Source organism: Chroicocephalus ridibundus, chromosome 4 (genome assembly GCF_963924245.1).
Source record: "Chroicocephalus ridibundus chromosome 4, bChrRid1.1, whole genome shotgun sequence".
NCBI classification, from domain to species: Eukaryota; Metazoa; Chordata; class Aves; order Charadriiformes; family Laridae; genus Chroicocephalus; species Chroicocephalus ridibundus.
Window position 1 is genome coordinate 5,064,781 of NC_086287.1, and position 17,336 is coordinate 5,082,116.

General features: G+C 42.3%; 1 protein-coding gene across 2 annotated transcripts in view; it reads left to right on the forward strand.

Annotated features, from left to right (window-relative positions):
• The window catches only part of NAV2 (neuron navigator 2), a 234,703-nt gene that overhangs the window by 106,047 nt on the left and 111,320 nt on the right, over positions 1-17,336 (forward strand). For both annotated transcript variants that reach the window (XM_063331285.1, XM_063331286.1), the window contains 2 exons: positions 13,170-14,268; positions 16,971-17,083. In XM_063331285.1, the coding sequence (XP_063187355.1) occupies positions 13,170-14,268; positions 16,971-17,083 (1,212 nt within the window). The remainder of the gene's footprint in view (positions 1-13,169; positions 14,269-16,970; positions 17,084-17,336) is intronic.

Below are 17,336 nucleotides of genomic sequence, written 5' to 3' on the forward strand. Positions count from 1 at the left end.
AGTGAGATTTATAGTAACAAGGATTTTTTTTTATGACCTCAATAGAAAGCATAGGAGTATCCATTTCTTTGGAATTTGAAATTAGCCCAATTCAGACCACAAACTGAATATAAATTTTAAGAATGAGGATGGTTAGCCATTGAAAGAGATTGAATCTGACATAACGCGTCAAAAATTAATATTTGCCCAGAGCTGATGTTCAGACAGAGGTTATAGATTTGGCTCAGAAATTACTGAGTGAAATTCTTTGAACTGTATTGTCATCAAGATCCACTCAGATGATCCTAGTTGTTTTCTTGAATGAAAAATCTTTCATTTAAGTGCATGATAATGGAGGACAAGCCCTCTTCTGCACATAAAATCAGATTAAATATTTGGTGTTCTGAATCGCTGCGTTTGGCTCCTGTATCAAGTACAGGATGGTCAAGTGATGTTGCACAAGCTTCCTCACTGGAACCCGTCTGTTCTGCTTTTCCTCATGCAGTTTTTTCCACTGCAAATAATTTAATAATAATAAACAGAGACAAAACCCAGGCTTTTGCCTTTGTGCCAAATAAAAGTATAAGAATTAAAAAAAAAAAAAGTGAAAAAGCTCTGAATGTGAAGCATGATAGAAATTCTTGTTCGAGAGTTAACAATTTATTGTATTTTTTACCCATTTATAGTAGCGTTCGGCATAGAAGCCTGCATGAGGGCTGGACGAGGGGATTGAGTGCACCCTCAGTAAGTTTGCAGATGACACCAAGCGAGGTGGGAGTGTTGATCTGCTTGAGGGTAGGAAGGCTCTCCAGAGGGACCTGGACAGGCTGGATCGATGGGCCAAGGCCAACTGTATGAGGTTTAATAAGGCCAAGTGCCGGGTCCTGCATTTCGGTCACAACAACCCCCAGCAACGCTACAGGCTTGGGGAAGAGTGGCTGGAAAGCTGCCCGGCAGAAAAGGAGCTGGGGGTGCTGGTGGACGGCCAGCTTCACATGAGCCAGCAGTGTGCCCAGGTGGCCAAGAAGGCCAACAGCATTCTGGCTTGTATCAGGAACAGCGTGGCCAGCAGGAGCAGGGGAGTGATGGTGCCTCTGTACTCGGCACTGGTGAGGCCTCACCTCGAGTGCTGTGTCCAGTTCTGGGCCCCTCTGTACAAGAGGGACATTGAGGTGCTGGAGCATGTCCAGAGGAGAGCTACCAGGCTGGTGAGGGGTCTGGAGACCAGGGCATATGAGGAGAGGCTGAGGGAGCTGGGCATGTTTAGCCTGGAGAAGAGGAGGCTGAGGGGAGACCTCATGGCCCTCTACAACCACCTGAAAGGAGGGTGGAGAGAGGTGGGTGTTGGCCTCTTCTCCCAGGTGAGTAATGACAGGACCAGAGGAAATGGTCTGAAGTTGCGGCAGGGGAGGTTTAGGTTAGATATTAGGAAGAATTACTTTACTGAAAGAGTGGTCAGGCACTGGGACAGCCTGCCCAGGGAGGGGGTTGAGTCACCATCTCTAGAGGTGTTTAAGAAACATCTGGATTTGGCACTTCAGGGCATACTCCAGTGGCAGAGATTGTAGGTTGGTTGGTTGTGGGGGATTTTTTGGGTTGTTTTTTTTTTTTTTTCGTGTGTGTGTGGTTAGACTCGATGATCTCAAAGGTCCTTTCCAACCATGAAGATTCTATGAGCGAGTGAAGGCTTTTTCTGGCTGCAGGTAGAGGGAGAGTTGTCATGACAGCGGAGCTGAGACGTTGGGTTCGATTCCTGTGGCGTTGAGCCAGTGAGACTCGGGGCTGGCAGAAGGTGACAGGGGTGGCTGAGCAGTCAGCCTCTTCCAAGTGGAAGCTCTATACATGGCCAGCCTCTTCCAGTGCTCAGTACCACCTCGTTTTCCCCTTTTCCTGGCCAAAGAAAAAAACATTCATTTTGATATTTAATAGTTGAAATGATGAGGATAAATATATTTAAAGCAAACAAACCCACTAGCTGTTTCTAGTCAGTGATCATCAAGTTGTCAGCTACGGTGTGAACATTTCAGGGCCGGGCGTGCTAATGACCTATCCGGGCTGATGGGAACTCATTTTAAATTACTGTTGTCCTCTGGAAGAAACAACTTTAAATAAACAAATTTTATTGTCCCCAATTCATACCAGCTCAATTTGTATCTACAGCCCGTTAACTACCTTATAAAATTTTCATAGGATTTTCAGGAGTGTTGGTAATTCAATCTCTTTGGGCCTAAAATAGCAGTTGTATTCTGTGGTTTTGTCCATTTTAGTCATCGGGCTAGAGGAGTTATTAGGCAGGATTGTTTGGCTGAATACGAAGAGTTAAAATAAAGGCAGGATTTGGTCTTGCAGGCAGCTTACTGCAGAGCCTGTGCTGGTCAACTTCTTGCTTTTTAAGCATAGAGGAAAGATTGTTTACTGACATCATACTGAATAACTCCAGTTCTTGAGGTTCATCAAGGTCTACAGTCAATTACTGTCATATTCAGAAACTATCTCAAAGTAGCAAAGGGCACGTTTTGGAGAGCCCAATGTGCACTCTTTGTTTAAAACAATGCGAAAAGCGCTTGTGGTGTCCTCCTGGTCTATTTAAAAAGTCATTGTAATGTTGGTAGCTCATAGAAGCTACCAACAATATAACAACATATTATAACAGTTGTTAACATATATTATAATTATAACGTATATGTGTGTGTGTATATATAACAGTTGTTATAATAAGTCTCGGCATTTTGAATGATATCTTTTACTAATCAAAGACTCAATAGTCCTGAAGTGTTCAGGTGCGTGGTATCTTATAGAAGAAAGAGCTAATACAAACCCACAAAGTTAATTTGCGACGGAGAGGACTCCCTGTTTTTACGGTGCCCCCTGTCGAGTCGGTCACTGCAACATCTGGTGGCACACAGGCGTGTTGCTAAATAAGACAGATGAAATCAAGCCTGGTATCTCGACCGATGTCCTTTATAGGCCGTATGCTGCTGTGATCTCCGACTGAGAGCTCCGATACACCTCAGCTGATATTGAAAAGGCATCGACCCTTTTGGAACAAACTGTCAGATCATCACTGAAATTGGTTTTAACTGTGCCAATGGACGGGGGCTGAGCCCAGCTCTGCCAGGGTAGGGGTGAGGTGGAATGAGGAAGGCTTTTGAAACCAGCAGCAGCAGAAAGATTTAACAGTTCACTAGAGACTAGCAAAAATAAGCAGAGTTCCTGAGGTGGAGAGAGTCCTGTCCATATCGATGAACAGTGTATGGATGTCAGAAAGCTGGGAAGTTATTTTATGGAATGCAACAGTTGGCTCATGCAACAGATAGCAGTAAGTTACAGATTTATTTATTTTTTTTCATTTTTATTTTTTGGCAGTTATAACTTTCTTCACGACTGAAAATTCCGTCCGTGTAGATTTTGAAAAAATTTCCTTTGTTTGACTTCTTGGAGCAGTTGCTTTCACTCCTGTTCAAAATCCAACTCATTTTTGGTTTTCTTTTCAGGTTTCTCTTTCTTTAGAACATTGAATGAATCTCCTTTGGAAGCGTTGACTTGATAAGAGTGTGCAAAAGTCACTCAGGCTAAAAGGGCTGCAAAAGTGGAAAAGGTTTTACTTTTTTAGAGGCGGAATTCCATAAAGTTTGAAACCAATTTACCCACGCTTTCAGATTTTCCCTAGGAAATAAATGTGCTTGGCTCAACAAAGTAAGAGTACGATAATTTTAAAAATTTCAAGCATTCCGCCCTTTAAAAATATGCAGCTGTTTCATGTAGGTCAGGTATGAAGCTAACAGCACATTCTGCTTAAAGTTTAGGATGCTGCCTCTGTGCTCACCTGTGCTGGCAGTCGAGGGATGCTCTCTGTCCTGACCGACTGAGGGTTTTCCCTGTAAGTCAGACTGATGATAAAATAAGTCTACATGATTTGTCTCGACAAATCCATGACTAGAATAGTTGGTATTTTCTATCATTCCGCTGTACGCACTACCAAAAAGCAGATGCTGGAGTAACCCTATTAGTTTTCTAAACATAACTTGCTTTGAAGGTATTTACTAAATGTTCAGTATGATTTATTTTGTCCTGAATGTAGTACAGCGATCATGAATTCGATGTGGCAAGAGAAAAAATAAAAACAGAGGGAGAAAAGAAGGAGCGTAGGATAATGTGAAAGATACCCTGAGAAACCTGGTGGTTTGATTCGTATTTTTATTCCTGGGAGAATCTCTAGGTTTTTGTTTGTCCCATAGTCTAAAACTACTTCTGATATCTGTACGCAAATTGGAGTCATAATTTTGCAGTGTAGGTATGCCTTCCGATTTTAAATCCATTTAAAGAACTGTGTCTAAAATTGTGACAAGTTGGCAGCATACCTTGTGTATTTATAGAATTGCGTCTGTAAATAACCAGGGGAGTCTGTGCTCCAACTCTGAAGCAAAATCAGCTGTCCCTATGCCTGGGAGGTGTTCACTGGTGTTCTGAAATGTCTCGTGACAGGGTCTTGATGACCTCCTTAAGTGTATCCGTTCCAGTGACCATTTGGTCTTAAAGGTAGCTTGGTAAAAAAAAAAAGGGATTCTGCTTGGTTAAAAATTAAGCATGTTGTTGCTCTTCCTTGATCTCTGTCCTGTTTATAACAGTCTTCATACGTTTGAAGGCTTCCAGTGTCTCCCCTCAGTCTTCTCTCTTCTTGTAGGTTCTTTGTGATAAATCTATTCTGTGTCTTGATGATCTCTTCTGGCCTCTTTTCAGTCTGTCAGTCTCTTTTGGAGAGGTGCTGGGGCTGGACACGGCGCTCCAGCTGATGCCGTGCTCTAGTGCCGAGTAGGGCAGAATAGTTACGTTCTCTGTCTTATATATGATACTCATAATGCATTCCTGAATGACATTAGTTTTTCCTTAGTGTCACCTTGTAGAGGTGTGCAGTTGTGGTCTACTGTAACTCCTATTTCTTTTCTGCAGTACGATTGCACAGCTGATTGTGGGAACTTCTGTATTTAGGCATTCGATTTCTCCTTTCTAAGCACAGAACTTTCCACTCAACTTGAATTAATGTAATCTTATTGGCTTACTCTGTTTCTCCAATTTATCAAATGTATTAATGCTTCTATATTCCCCAAACATAAGGTTGGCTTATGTCATAAGGTGACCCTCATGAGAGTCATTATCGTCAAACAAAATACTCATCTTTGGGCAATTGAGATATCTATATTTATGTGTCTCCTGGCGTATTGCTTACATCCTTTCACTTTTTTAATCAAAATTTTTTCTTTTGAAAGATTGGCTCATCTTAGTGAATCTTTAGCAACATATTTATGCTAGGTGTGTGCTCGTAAAAGAGCTTAAAGACTGTCAGAATATAACGAGCAGTATGGCACGTTTATAGGACATGATACAAGTATGCAGTAAATCCTATTCGTGCTTAATTTTACTGTTCAACTGGCTGAATTTGGCATTTAAAAATATGTCTGCTTTTAGCTAAACAAAGGCTAGCTGAAGGCTTAATAGTGGCTGAAGGTGGAGCTTTACAAGACCACAGAACGTCGCCATAGTGGGTATAAGTTTTAGGAATACCTAAAACAAGTCCAAAATATATTTAAATAAGGTTTTTGGAAAAAAAAAAAACCTTAAAAAATTAGCCAATGATATGTTCTTAACTGTACGGTTCATGAGGATAAAAATTTTGAGCTTTGAAGTAAAACATAACCTTGAGAAGCAGCGTCTTGCCCGGTGTACATCTGCATAGCTGCGTTGGAAACAGTAGAACCATGTTAATTTATACCAGCTGAAGAGCTTGGCCCAGCGTTTCATGGCCTTTACAGTTCCTAGATGTTTCCTTTTTAAAATAAGTATTTACAATTTCTTGTAAATGTATTGCTGGGTGAATTGTGACAGAAAAACAGCCATGGAAACAAAAGTTCACTATTAAATCATAGGAAAGCAAACAGCGGTGGTGCTACGTCCCAGACTTCTGTAAGAGCAAACATCTTGCTACCACCACACCTGTAGAAGCCTCCTCCTCTCCCTGGGTAAGGGCATCATCCAGCCTCTCTGGTCCTTTCCACTTGTGGCTTCTCTACTGAGCCTTTTGCCTGTTCCTTGTCTATAATCAAATATGCCTAAAGAATCTGTGGCTGGCGACAGAGAACTGCCACCACCTCTGAAGTGGCTGATGAGCAGAAAGCCATGGCCCAGCCCTTCCTTACTGTCACGAATAGTAGACAGTTACCTGCATGTCGGCCTTGTTTGGAAGATCTGCTGCTACAGATGGCAGTTTCATTGACCAGAGAGAGGAAATGAAGACAACCCTGCTACAAAGAGTAGTATGTGTCTGTCAGCTGGTTTTGATAGAAAAATGTAATAGATTTCCACATATTTATGTATGTTCATACATAGGTGTAAATATAGATGATGGTAAAGTGTTGGTATTTCTGTATGGTTTGGTTCGACTCCTCTGTTTAAACACAGAATATCGTTTCTTGAGGGTGCATTGGTATTCACCACTTTACTGTCTATGTCTCGGCAGTTGTGTGACTTCTCACTGAGCAGAGTAAGACACCTCTGAGTTAAAAAGTAGTTTAGCTTGGCGTATTGACTGATCAGTGGGAATTTTCTTAGATATTTTTTTCCTCTTTCCTGTGCCTTCTCTGTTAAAAGTCTGCGTCCATTTCTACATCCATGGTCATTCCAAGCCCAGATTAGAGCCACTACTAATAATCAAAATAGGCCAATGGGCAATATATTCCCTAAGTGCAATTCTCAGACGTGTGGATATGCCGTATTTCATATAATCTGCCTGTAGGATAGAAGTTTCAGATGAAGGCTACTAAATATATGTATTGTCCACTCCAACTATATCTAAAACCTAATCAACAACTCCTTGCCTGGCACTCATTAATGCTTTTGAATGACTCTGTTATGAGAAATCTTGGGAGATTTGATTGTACAAATAATGAGAAGAAAATGAAGAGTAATGAACAAGAATGGTATTTGTTTAGTATTAAATGGCCAGCGTAACTTGTTCTGAATGGCACAGTAAACTCGGTTTCATTATTTTTATGGTCATCTAACCGGTATGTGGTCGATAGAGGTCCCTCCAACCTCTTTCTTAGGCAGTCATGTGGACAGCATTTTGAATTTTACAGTAACTAAACAAAAACAACAAGGAATTCAAGTGTCTTAGTCGGTTAGGTCAAGACAATGAGAAAAGGATCGTCTGTGCTCCAGTTTTATTTCCCTTCACCTCAGCAAAAACGCCGAGTCTTGGCCGCGTGAAGCAGTCAACAGCGGAACTGTTGTTTCATATACTGGAGCTCTGTGAGCGGAGGGGGCTTTACAGAAGTGTGGAAGTTGAGTTTCTGACATATCCACGGACTTCGGTACGGGTTTTCAGAGGTACAACGCATTTCTGTGCACTCATGGAACTGCTGTTGAAGCTGCAGAATTTACAACACTGAGCTTGACGAAGTAGATACAATGGAAGGGAAGATAAATATCCTGGAGTAAAGGTAATTTTCGTCTCGAGTTACAATAAATTAAATGGCCCCTAAAGGGAAGGGCGGTGGACAGAAGTTGAAGGAACCAATTCTGCTCAGCTTGGTGAAGGTTTTGTCCTCAGCACAGCAAAATGTTTCCTATCTGGGCTTTTCTCAGGTTATACAGAATTTTCTTACCTGGCAAGCTCTGCTTTAAGGAAACATTTTTGTTACTTTTTCTTGTGGTCCAGAGTAGAAGGGACAACACAAAGCTTCAGTCATCTTGCGGATGGAGGCCATGCCTCTTGCCCACCCGGAGCCGGTAAATCAGCCAGTCCCTTCCACCCTGCTGTAGTTCCCTCGGGTCAACAGCGTTACAATCGAAATAGAAACTTCTGTGGGCCAGAAGAGTTGTGCTTATTTTGAGGGAGGGCTTTGTGCCAGGTTGCTCTTGTTGGGAACGTTCTGCTCTACCTGCTTGTGGTTTGGATTATGGAAAGATTGTGATTTTTATAGTCAGCTCCTGGCAGAAATGCAGGCGTTTCCATACTTCGGGGGTTTGCTGAGCACGATAAATCACTACTGAATAAGAGAATAGCTCAGCTAAAAAGCTTTTCTCTGTAGAACCCTTATTTGTAGTACTTTGAAGGAGAGTCTTCTGGTGGGTGGATGGGAAGGGTCAAGACTCACCAGTTATTCCTCTAGATGGGAAATGATGAAACCGCCACAGCGGTTTCTGCTGTTCTGACACTATAATGTCATAGAGCAGATCTGCTTTTACTTCCTAAATTAGAATTTGGTTGTGGATTTGCTTTTAACTCGGTTATCTAATCTATGGGCTGGACTAAAAGATATTTCTCTTCATGAGAACTTCTTATTTTTCCCATAGCTGTGAAATAAAAGATGACAGCTTGTTCGTTCTAAAATGAATAAAAATGCTGTTAAGTTCTTGACCCTCCTAAGGAGAAGTAACTATGAGAACATCCTTTGTGTTGCCTTTCATGCTTGTAATGATTGGTTTTGAGAGTCTTCAGTTATAGCAAAGCAAAGTCCCCTTGCTTAGAGTGAATATGATAAATGATGGGAAATTGCATATATTTTCTCTTGACCTTTTTATAACGTAAGCTCTCAAAGGCTTCAGTGGAAGAATTAAATCATAAGCCTTTAGACTCTTCCCCCCCCACCCACCCCCCCCCATCACAAATGGGTGAGTTTGCGGATGCAGTTAAGACTTTGCAGGAGCAGCTGAAATCAGATTTACCCATGCTACAGTGCGTATTGGCATTGGAACTAGACCACCAACATCTTTTTTAACAGGAACGCTAGGAACAAAATAGATTTCAGGCCAAGATTTGACTTTGAAAAGAGGAAAGCGATCATTATTTATTGTAGACTGTAGCTTGGGTTTGAAAACATTTCTTTTATAGTCAGTTTTAGTTAATGCAGGTTGCTGAAGAAAGAAAATATCTCCCTCACAAAGGAACACATGGGAAATAATAAGCTTATTAATCGAATGCATGAAACCTGCTCTCCTTTTCATGAAAGAAGGGCCTATGCTACGCTGAATAAAACTTTCCCCTTTGCATGCTGATGTGTTATCCACGTATTGATGTTACTGCTTCATTAGGAAACCTAGCGTTTGAATCTACATTCTGGCAGCAGTACCCCTTTCCTTTACCAAGATTGGTCTGAGGAGGACAAGAGCCAGCAGACTTGTTTGTAAGAGAGAAGCAGAGAATCTTAAAAAGACAGCAGTTTTCTTAAGCTGAGGCCGTTTTTTATGAGCGTGTTTTATGGTGGACTTTTTATTTCTTGCGTGAACTTTGCATGGTGCAATGTAACAAAAACTTGAGGGCTTTGAATTTCCAGTTTCACTGTATTTGACCCGAGTATGAATCAAAATCCACTGTACTTGTGTAAGAAAATATCTTCTTTCCTTTCCCAAAGTGTATCTGCTTAACATGTATATTTAAGGGTTTCTAAATATTTCTCATTGATATCGGGTGCGTAGCATCTGACATTCGCAGAATTCACTTCCTGGAAAATGTTAGGTTAGAGACTCTAAGAACTACATTACCATCCCCATATGTTCATTTTTTTAAATGTTACAGTCATAGTATTGTTGTCCTAATTCTGATTTCCCTGACATGTCTGTAAATGAGGAGCAACTCCGTAAATGGAGTTACATTGTACTCATCCTACGCCACTGGCAACGGAAGCACAATTAAGTTCCAAAAAGGAGGCTGTATGTGGGGGAGTTGGGGACAAAGCAAACGCTGTGTTTAAAAACAAACTGAAAAAAGTGTATTTTGTTCAGTGACCAAACAGGATTTAAAAAAAAAATTAAAATCCTGAAAACATTCGAAGAAAGGGGAAATGAAAAAGTTCTGGATTTTGTTGGGAAATAAATTTTGAGCAATGCCTTTGGATTTGGAAAACAAGCCCTTTCACTTGATCCAAGCAAAGCCTTTTGCCCAAAAGTCTGTGGACTGGAGCACTCACCTGGCCTGTTAGGATGAAGGTGACAACCCAAGTGAACCAATACCTTCCATTCACTTCCAGGGAACCATTGTAGAGCTTGTAGGAAGCCTGTTTTGATATGGGCTGATTTCTGCTCCCACAGCTGATCTGCAGTGTGTTAACAGCTAGCTCAGTGTTTTGAGAGCACAGAATGAGAGAATGGTTAGAGTTGGAAGGGACCAAAGATGATGTAGTTCCAACCAAGCCCTGGGCAGGGACACCTCCCACCAGACCAGGCTGCTCCAAGCCCCGTCCAACCTGGCCTTGAACCCCTCCAGGGATGGGGCAGCCACAGCTTCTCTGGGCAACCTGGGCCAGGGGCTCACCACCCTCAAAGCGAAAAATTTCTTTCTGCTATCTAATCTAAATCTCCCCTCTTCCAGTTTAAAACCATTACCCCTCATCCTGTCTCTCCACTCCCTGATAGAGTCCCTCCCCAGCTTTCCTGTAGGCCCTCTTTAGGTGCTGGAAGGCTGTATCCAGATGGAGCCAGGCTTCAGAGCTGGGTTATGGATGACAGCCTGGTTCTCCGGTGTCCCCTGTCTCAGGTGTGTGCCTCAGGCTGTGGGTCACGGCTCATGCAAGGACCCTGCGTAGGCTCTGAGTCCTGGTTGAGTGCAGGATGGCTTTGTTCAGACTGATACACACGTTGCCTGTATTTTATTTTTTTTTTCAAACTGCTGTTAAGAACCTGTTTGAGAAGAATGCAGGTTTCTTTTCCAAGTCTGTTCAGTTGGCTCCATGCTCAGGCTGAGCGCAGTTTCACCCCGAACTGGGTTTGTGTTGCTGTGTATGTTGTACTAACCGAGTGTGCAACCGGCACTCCTACTTTGTAGCTGCATCCCTTAACAGTAATTTTCAATTTGTCACCCTTAGATTGTCCCAGTCCCGTCACTCCTTGCAACTCAGTGTTCCTGAGAAAGTAAAGAATTCCCTGCCCGTATTGATTAGTACGTCAGGTTCATCCCTGGTCCCAGCTGTAAATTCATGCGAGGCGCGTTCATGGGTCACAGACAGCTCTGATGATTTATGGGCATGGGTACACCTTGCGCTGAATTTTTTTTTTTAGCATGATTAGGCCAGAATGCATTTAGATTAGGAACTTGTGTTGAAAGTACCGTGAATCTCCGGTTTCTGTAGAAGTATCCCGATGTCGAGATGGGCAATTATTATTTTTTAAGAGAAGCTAAACAAATTAATCGTAAATGATGCACAATTGGGATTTTTGTGGAGCTTTCAGTACGTTGCTGGGCGTCCTCTGTGGAAGGCAGGCTGAGACAAAGGCTCGCTTGTTCTGAGCGCACAAAAGGAGCGTGGTGCGGTGTTGCAAAGGGAAGTAGATTTTGATGGGTAGGAGGACTTCAGGAAATAAAAATAATAATAAAACAGCGGTGTACGGGAAGAGGCGTGATGGAAAAAGCCATGGTGCACAGCTTTTGAAAGGAGAGGGAGTAACATTTCCAACAGCTTCTGAAGTAGCTGTGACCTTCCTCCATCTCTTGCCCACGGGCAGGGCGCTGTGGTGGTGGGTGATTGCTTCCCCTTGCACTGGGGGTCACTGCCAGCCCGACGCTACCGCGTCTTCAGCCCTCCTCAACCCATCAGCTTGAATTTAGCAGGCTTGAGCAGAGCAAGTCCAGGTGGCATTGCTGGTTGAGACATTTGGTGGCTTGATTTTCCTTCTGTACCGGAGTCAACCAGGGGTAGCGCCCTGGAAGTCAGCAGACTGGCACTAGTTTAAAAGAAGCACGATTCCTTTCCGTGTCTGTAATCTGGCTCTTGCCTCCTTCCAGCTCCGTGTGGGTAGTTTGCCATAGGAAAAGGACTAGCAAGACCGGCCAATAGAATAAATTATTGGTTAATAACAGAGTCCTGGAAATCTTCTGACTTCAGTAATATTTTTAAAAGCATCGTTAATTCCTGCTATCCCACTTTGTCCATAACCACGTGAAATGACCGAGTTTATTATTAAGGAGCCTCTAATGCTCTTAGAAACCTGATTCTGCGTTAAGTCAGGAAGATGTATGTGCTTTAAATCTTTAGTAGATCTGGTTTGGATCAGAGGAGGGAGGTTAACAGAGCCGTATCTTCACTGAGCAGCTGAAAGTGAAGTAAAACAGTCCCTGTGTGGTTGCAGCGGCTCATGATTTACAGGGCTGAATTCACAGGGCTGCTCCTGCTGCCGAAAACGCACGCTCTCAACCGCTGTTGATTTTTGAATTAAAAAAATGCAGCTCTGTACACAGTTTACTTTATTGCTAGAGGGCAGGGAAATATAGGTAAGAGCCGTTAATCCCCAGCAGGCTGCTGGGCAGGCGAACAGACGCAGATGACAAAAGTTAATTGGAAACATGAGCAGTTTAACAGAAAACATATTTGTGATAATTGAGAGAGTAACGTCTCCAGAAAGGAAACTCTGCAAAGAGAAACTTCAGAGGAGAAGCGGCCACTGGTAGGTGAGTGTGATTTCTCAAGCTCTCTCTAAGCTCTGAACTAATTTCTTAACAGGAACAAATAACATTAATAGGCACTAACTAAATAAAAGATTTGCTTTCTCTGGGCGGGGGGAGGGCTGTGCAGTTACGGCCACTAGTTTCTCTTACAGCTGGATTAAGATATGTGGTAATACTTAATTTAGCTTCGTTGCGTAAGGACACAATTGGGTTTATTTTTGTACATGGAGTTTTGTACTACCTTTTGCATATGAAGATCTCACCCCCCTCCCCGTAACTGAAAGGACTTCAGTTTTAATTTTTTCCTTACTCCTGCATTTTTTATATGTTTGAGGTTTTTCTAAGAATTGAACTTGGACAGCAAGTATTTTGCCAAAAGCAGAGGGAACCCTTAGTTAGAAAATAGCGCTGTGTTTTTGCTAATGAAAAAGTATTATGAACTTAATAAGGGAGAACACGTTGCAAAACACATTTTGGTTTGAATTGGAGGAGTTTCTTTTTTCTTTTTCTTGAAACGGCAAGTAAATGTAAATTACATAGTAGGAGCTCGTTGCTGTTCTGCTGGGTAGGAAAAGAAAACTGGCTTTTATTTTCTTTAAGTGATACTGATGTTGAAAATACTAATATGCGTTTATCTTTTTAATGTTATTTGTGTAAAGTTCCTAATGTTTCATTAGGGAAAGAATCACAGACTAGCTATAGTATCAGGTACTACTGTGTTGGTTTTTTGGGTTGTTTTTTGGTTTTTTTCCAGAGCCTGCGGACAGTACAGCCTCCCAGCCCACAGGAATGAATGAAAATGTCTCATCCTCAGTCCAAAGCTGCAGCAGTACTGTTAGTTGCAATAACTCATCAGCCATCCCTCAGCCCAGCTCTGCTATTAAACCTTGGCGCAGCAAGTCCCTTAGTGCTAAGCACACGGCTACATCTTCCATGTTGTCCGTAAAGCAGCCCGTAACGGAGCCTCCAAAGCCACCGTCAGAAATCACCAAAACAACTCCCAATGGTCAAAAATCCATGCTTGAAAAATTAAAACTCTTCAATAGCAAAGGAGGCTCCAAAGCAGGAGGGACGACGCTCGAGTGTCCGGGATCTCGGGACGACAGTTGTGAAAAGCTCGAGACGCTTCTCAGCTTTGAGGAAAGCGAAGAAATTGATGCCGCGAATCAGAATGTGAACAATCCGGGATCGATGTCCAGTAGTCCCAAAATTGCACTCAAGGGAATTGCACAAAGGACTTTTAGCCGGGCACTAACTAATAAGAAAAGTTCTCCAAAGGGTAATGAGAAGGATAAAGAGAAACAGAAAGAGAAAGAAAAGGATAAAAGCAAAGACATTGCAAAGAGAACATCTATCACGGAAAAGCTGGACCTGAAAGAGGAACCAAAAGAAGAACAGACAGCACTAGCAACAACAGAGATGCCAAAAAAGTCCTCCAAGATTGCAAGCTTTATCCCTAAAGGAGGCAAGCTGAATAGTGCCAAGAAGGAGGCCTCTGCCCCTCCGCACAGTGGAATACCAAAACCAGGAATGAAAACCACCACAGGGAAATCCTCAAGTGCCCCCGTTCCTGCAAAGGAAGGCGAGAGAAGCCGCAGCGGGAAAGCCGGCTCGGGGCTCTCTCATCAGAAGTCTCAGCTGGACAGCCGGCATTCCAGCTCCTCGTCCAGCCTGGCCTCTTCAGAAGGAAAAGGTGTAGGAGGCCTCAACAGCAGCAGCAGCAGCCAAGCCGTCAACGGACCCGCCGCGACGACGCACACCACAGGGAGCAACACTGTGAGTGTTCAGCTACCTCATCCCCAACAGCAATACAGCCACCCAAACACTGCCACGGTCGCTCCCTTCATGTACAGGTACGGTGAACTTCTCCAACGGACTGTTTTTGAATGTGATGCTGAGATGGGGAGATTCATTTTGGACGCTTTTTCGGGGGGGATGAGGCAGCAAGGTGAATGCCACATCGTGTAAAAGTTTCTGGCTTTAAGAGAGTAGACTATTTCTCCATTTACACAAAAATTGTTGGTGAAGGCCGTCAGACTAAGATGTATAAGAAGTTGTGGTAGATAGGAGGATGAATATTTGTTGTATTTGACCCTACTAACAGTTAGGCTGAGAACGGCAACACCTTCTTGACCAGGTGATGCTCTTGCCTTTTTTTGTGCTGTGTGGGTTTTGTTTGGTTTATGCATCATACTTTTAAAAGTTGTAGCCATGCCAATTTATGACATACACAGGAGCTGCCTCACTATGAGCAGTAATGGGAAATCTTAAAAAAACAAATAAAAATCCCTTCGTGTTAGGGTAGGGCCAGGCACAAAGTCTGCTCTTCTGTGCATTAACCCTGAATTAGATAAGCATAAGAGCAGCCATATGGGGTCACAACTAACCTCCATCTAGTCCAACATCTTCTGCTTGAGAACGGCAATAGAAGATATCTAGAGAAGAGTAACAAGGGAAATCAATAATAAAGCTTCCTAAGGACATGCTCCCCAGCCTGACCATGACGCAAGAAATTCCAGAGTGAGATAGATGGTGGGATTTTTGGTTTTGACAGCCATCTCCTAGTTTCCTTTGACACCGCTTGAGTTTTTTCATGGGAAGAGAATGCAAGCGGTTGTTTTGTCTTCATCATCTTCTTGCTGCTAATGATTTGAGAGACCTCTATCATATCCTTCCCTCCCTTAAGATGTGACTTTTCTAGGCTAAGGTGTCCTAGCCTGTTGAGTTTTTAGTTGTAGAGATGCTGTTCGCACTCTTTGGTCATCTTTGTCACCCTTTTCTGTCATTTTTCATTTCTACTCTGTGCGATTTTGCCTTTGATCTCTTGGCAGATGTAGTGTAAGAAATGGTTGGCCACGTTTTTTGAGTAAAAGTGAATGTAAATGGAATTAACCTGAAGGAGAGGGATGCCAAAGGCCTATGTAGGAATGCAAAATGGGAAGAGCGACCCTTGAGTCTTATGACCCCTTGAGTGTTCTCCCTCTGTGTATGGAATAAAATGCCAGGTGTCCTTCTGGGATGCTGTCACATGAAAAGGAACCAGATACGAAAAATCAGCCTGACTGTATTAAGAGTACATGTGCTAGATTCCTCTTGCCCTTGCATTCATCTATGTACATCAGCATTATTGTTGTCCATTTGGCTGAAGGCGGGATCTACTAGTAGTAATTTTTGGAGATTTGCTTTGAGTTAAAAATTGTCAGTGCAGTTTGTACTATTTTAATCCATAATTTAATAGAAAATTGTGATTGCAAACTGATTGCTTTAATGTTTGTCCCTCATAACCAGCAAAAATGCGTTCATGATGCTTTGGGTCATTAAATTTATCATTACGAAGTCCTATCAAAGGATAAAGTAAAAACCACTCTACTTTGGTGTTTGTCTTAATCTGAAAATAGAAATCATCATCTGAACTGTAAAAGCAGATGCAATACATATGTTTTGTATAATCCAAACATACTGATAAACTCTAGGCAGTATTTATTTGACTTTTTACAAAAAGCCAGTAATGCAACTGCCTATTGGCAGCTGGAGAAAATGCTTTGAAATTGAAAAAATAGTCTTTACTTTTCAGCAGTGGAGGAAAAAAGGCTGAACTGTATATCTTGCTGGCTTCAAAAAGAATGAGAAAAGTCAAATTGTATTGATTTGCAGGGCAAACATAGTGGTACTATAAATTTGCTATCCAGACGCTTCTTTGAATCTGCAAAATGCACTTGTTAATGCATTGCAGTAGTAGTCTCGGGGTTTTTCAGCTCTCCGTTAAGGTTAATTTAAACCTATAGACTTAATAAGCCTATAGAATTTTGTTTTTATTTTTTTAAAGTAAAAGACATGAGAAATTGTTCTACGTTTCGTATAGAAATGACTGAAAATAAGAATATTGCGACAGTAATTCCCTGTGTGTCTTCACTTTTGTGCAGCACTTATCCTTTGGACAGAAATTCCAGCCGCTTGTTGATGTGGCTCTAGGAGCAACACACAGCGCAACTAGTAAAGTGAAACGAGTCAAGGTAGATTACTCAAATCCGACAGCGGATTCTTAGACATCACCTTTCATTACCTGACAGCCACAATGTCAGACAGTAAATTGGAGTTTGAAGTTGGTTTTACCCAGTCATTTATTTTAAAGTATAAATTAGTGACGTTGCTAGTTATTGAAGGGAAGCTAGCGGGAGTGTAACAAGCCATCAAGCACTACCTGATTTATATTTATGCAATACAGACTTTACTAGAGAGGATCAGATTAACCACAACAACTGATGGTATCGATGATTAAAATTTAGCTGGAAATCCAAGTGTCTTAAGACCCTGTCGGAAGAGCTGCGAAGCCTATCTTTGACTATGAATTTTTTATTTTTTACAGCTGAGTGCTTGTTTCCATTTCTAGGACATAGTTCAACGTGGGACTTATGAATTATGTAAAGTCAGTCTGCTGGTCTGTTCTGGAGAGAGGGACGGAGCGGCGGATGGCGGGTGCAGTTGTCTAGTTGTTATACTTGAGATACTTCTGATGGGGAGTGACTGCACATCTTTATTTTGTTTTGCCTTCCAGATCGCAGACAGACAACGAAGGGAATGTAACAGCCGAGGCCAGCACAGGAGGGGTCAGCATGGATTCCGCTCTTTACGTCAAAACTGGACAGCCTGCTCTTGAAGACCTCTCAGGTGCGTCTTGCAACATGACTGTGGTCTGGTTAAATAAGAGTGGGCTAAAGCAACTTTGAAGTCAGGAGGGTCCCTCTTTAGGGAAGGGTGATTTAATTTGATTCTGTTCCTAATGCTTTAGTTCTTATTAGTTACGATATTTCTTTCAGCTCTTCAGCAATGGAAACCAGGTGTCAATAATGTGAATAGTAGATGCTCAAGTTCTGCGCCAGGGTGTGCCCCCCACATTTCTTGAAATAGTTAGGAATTCTGG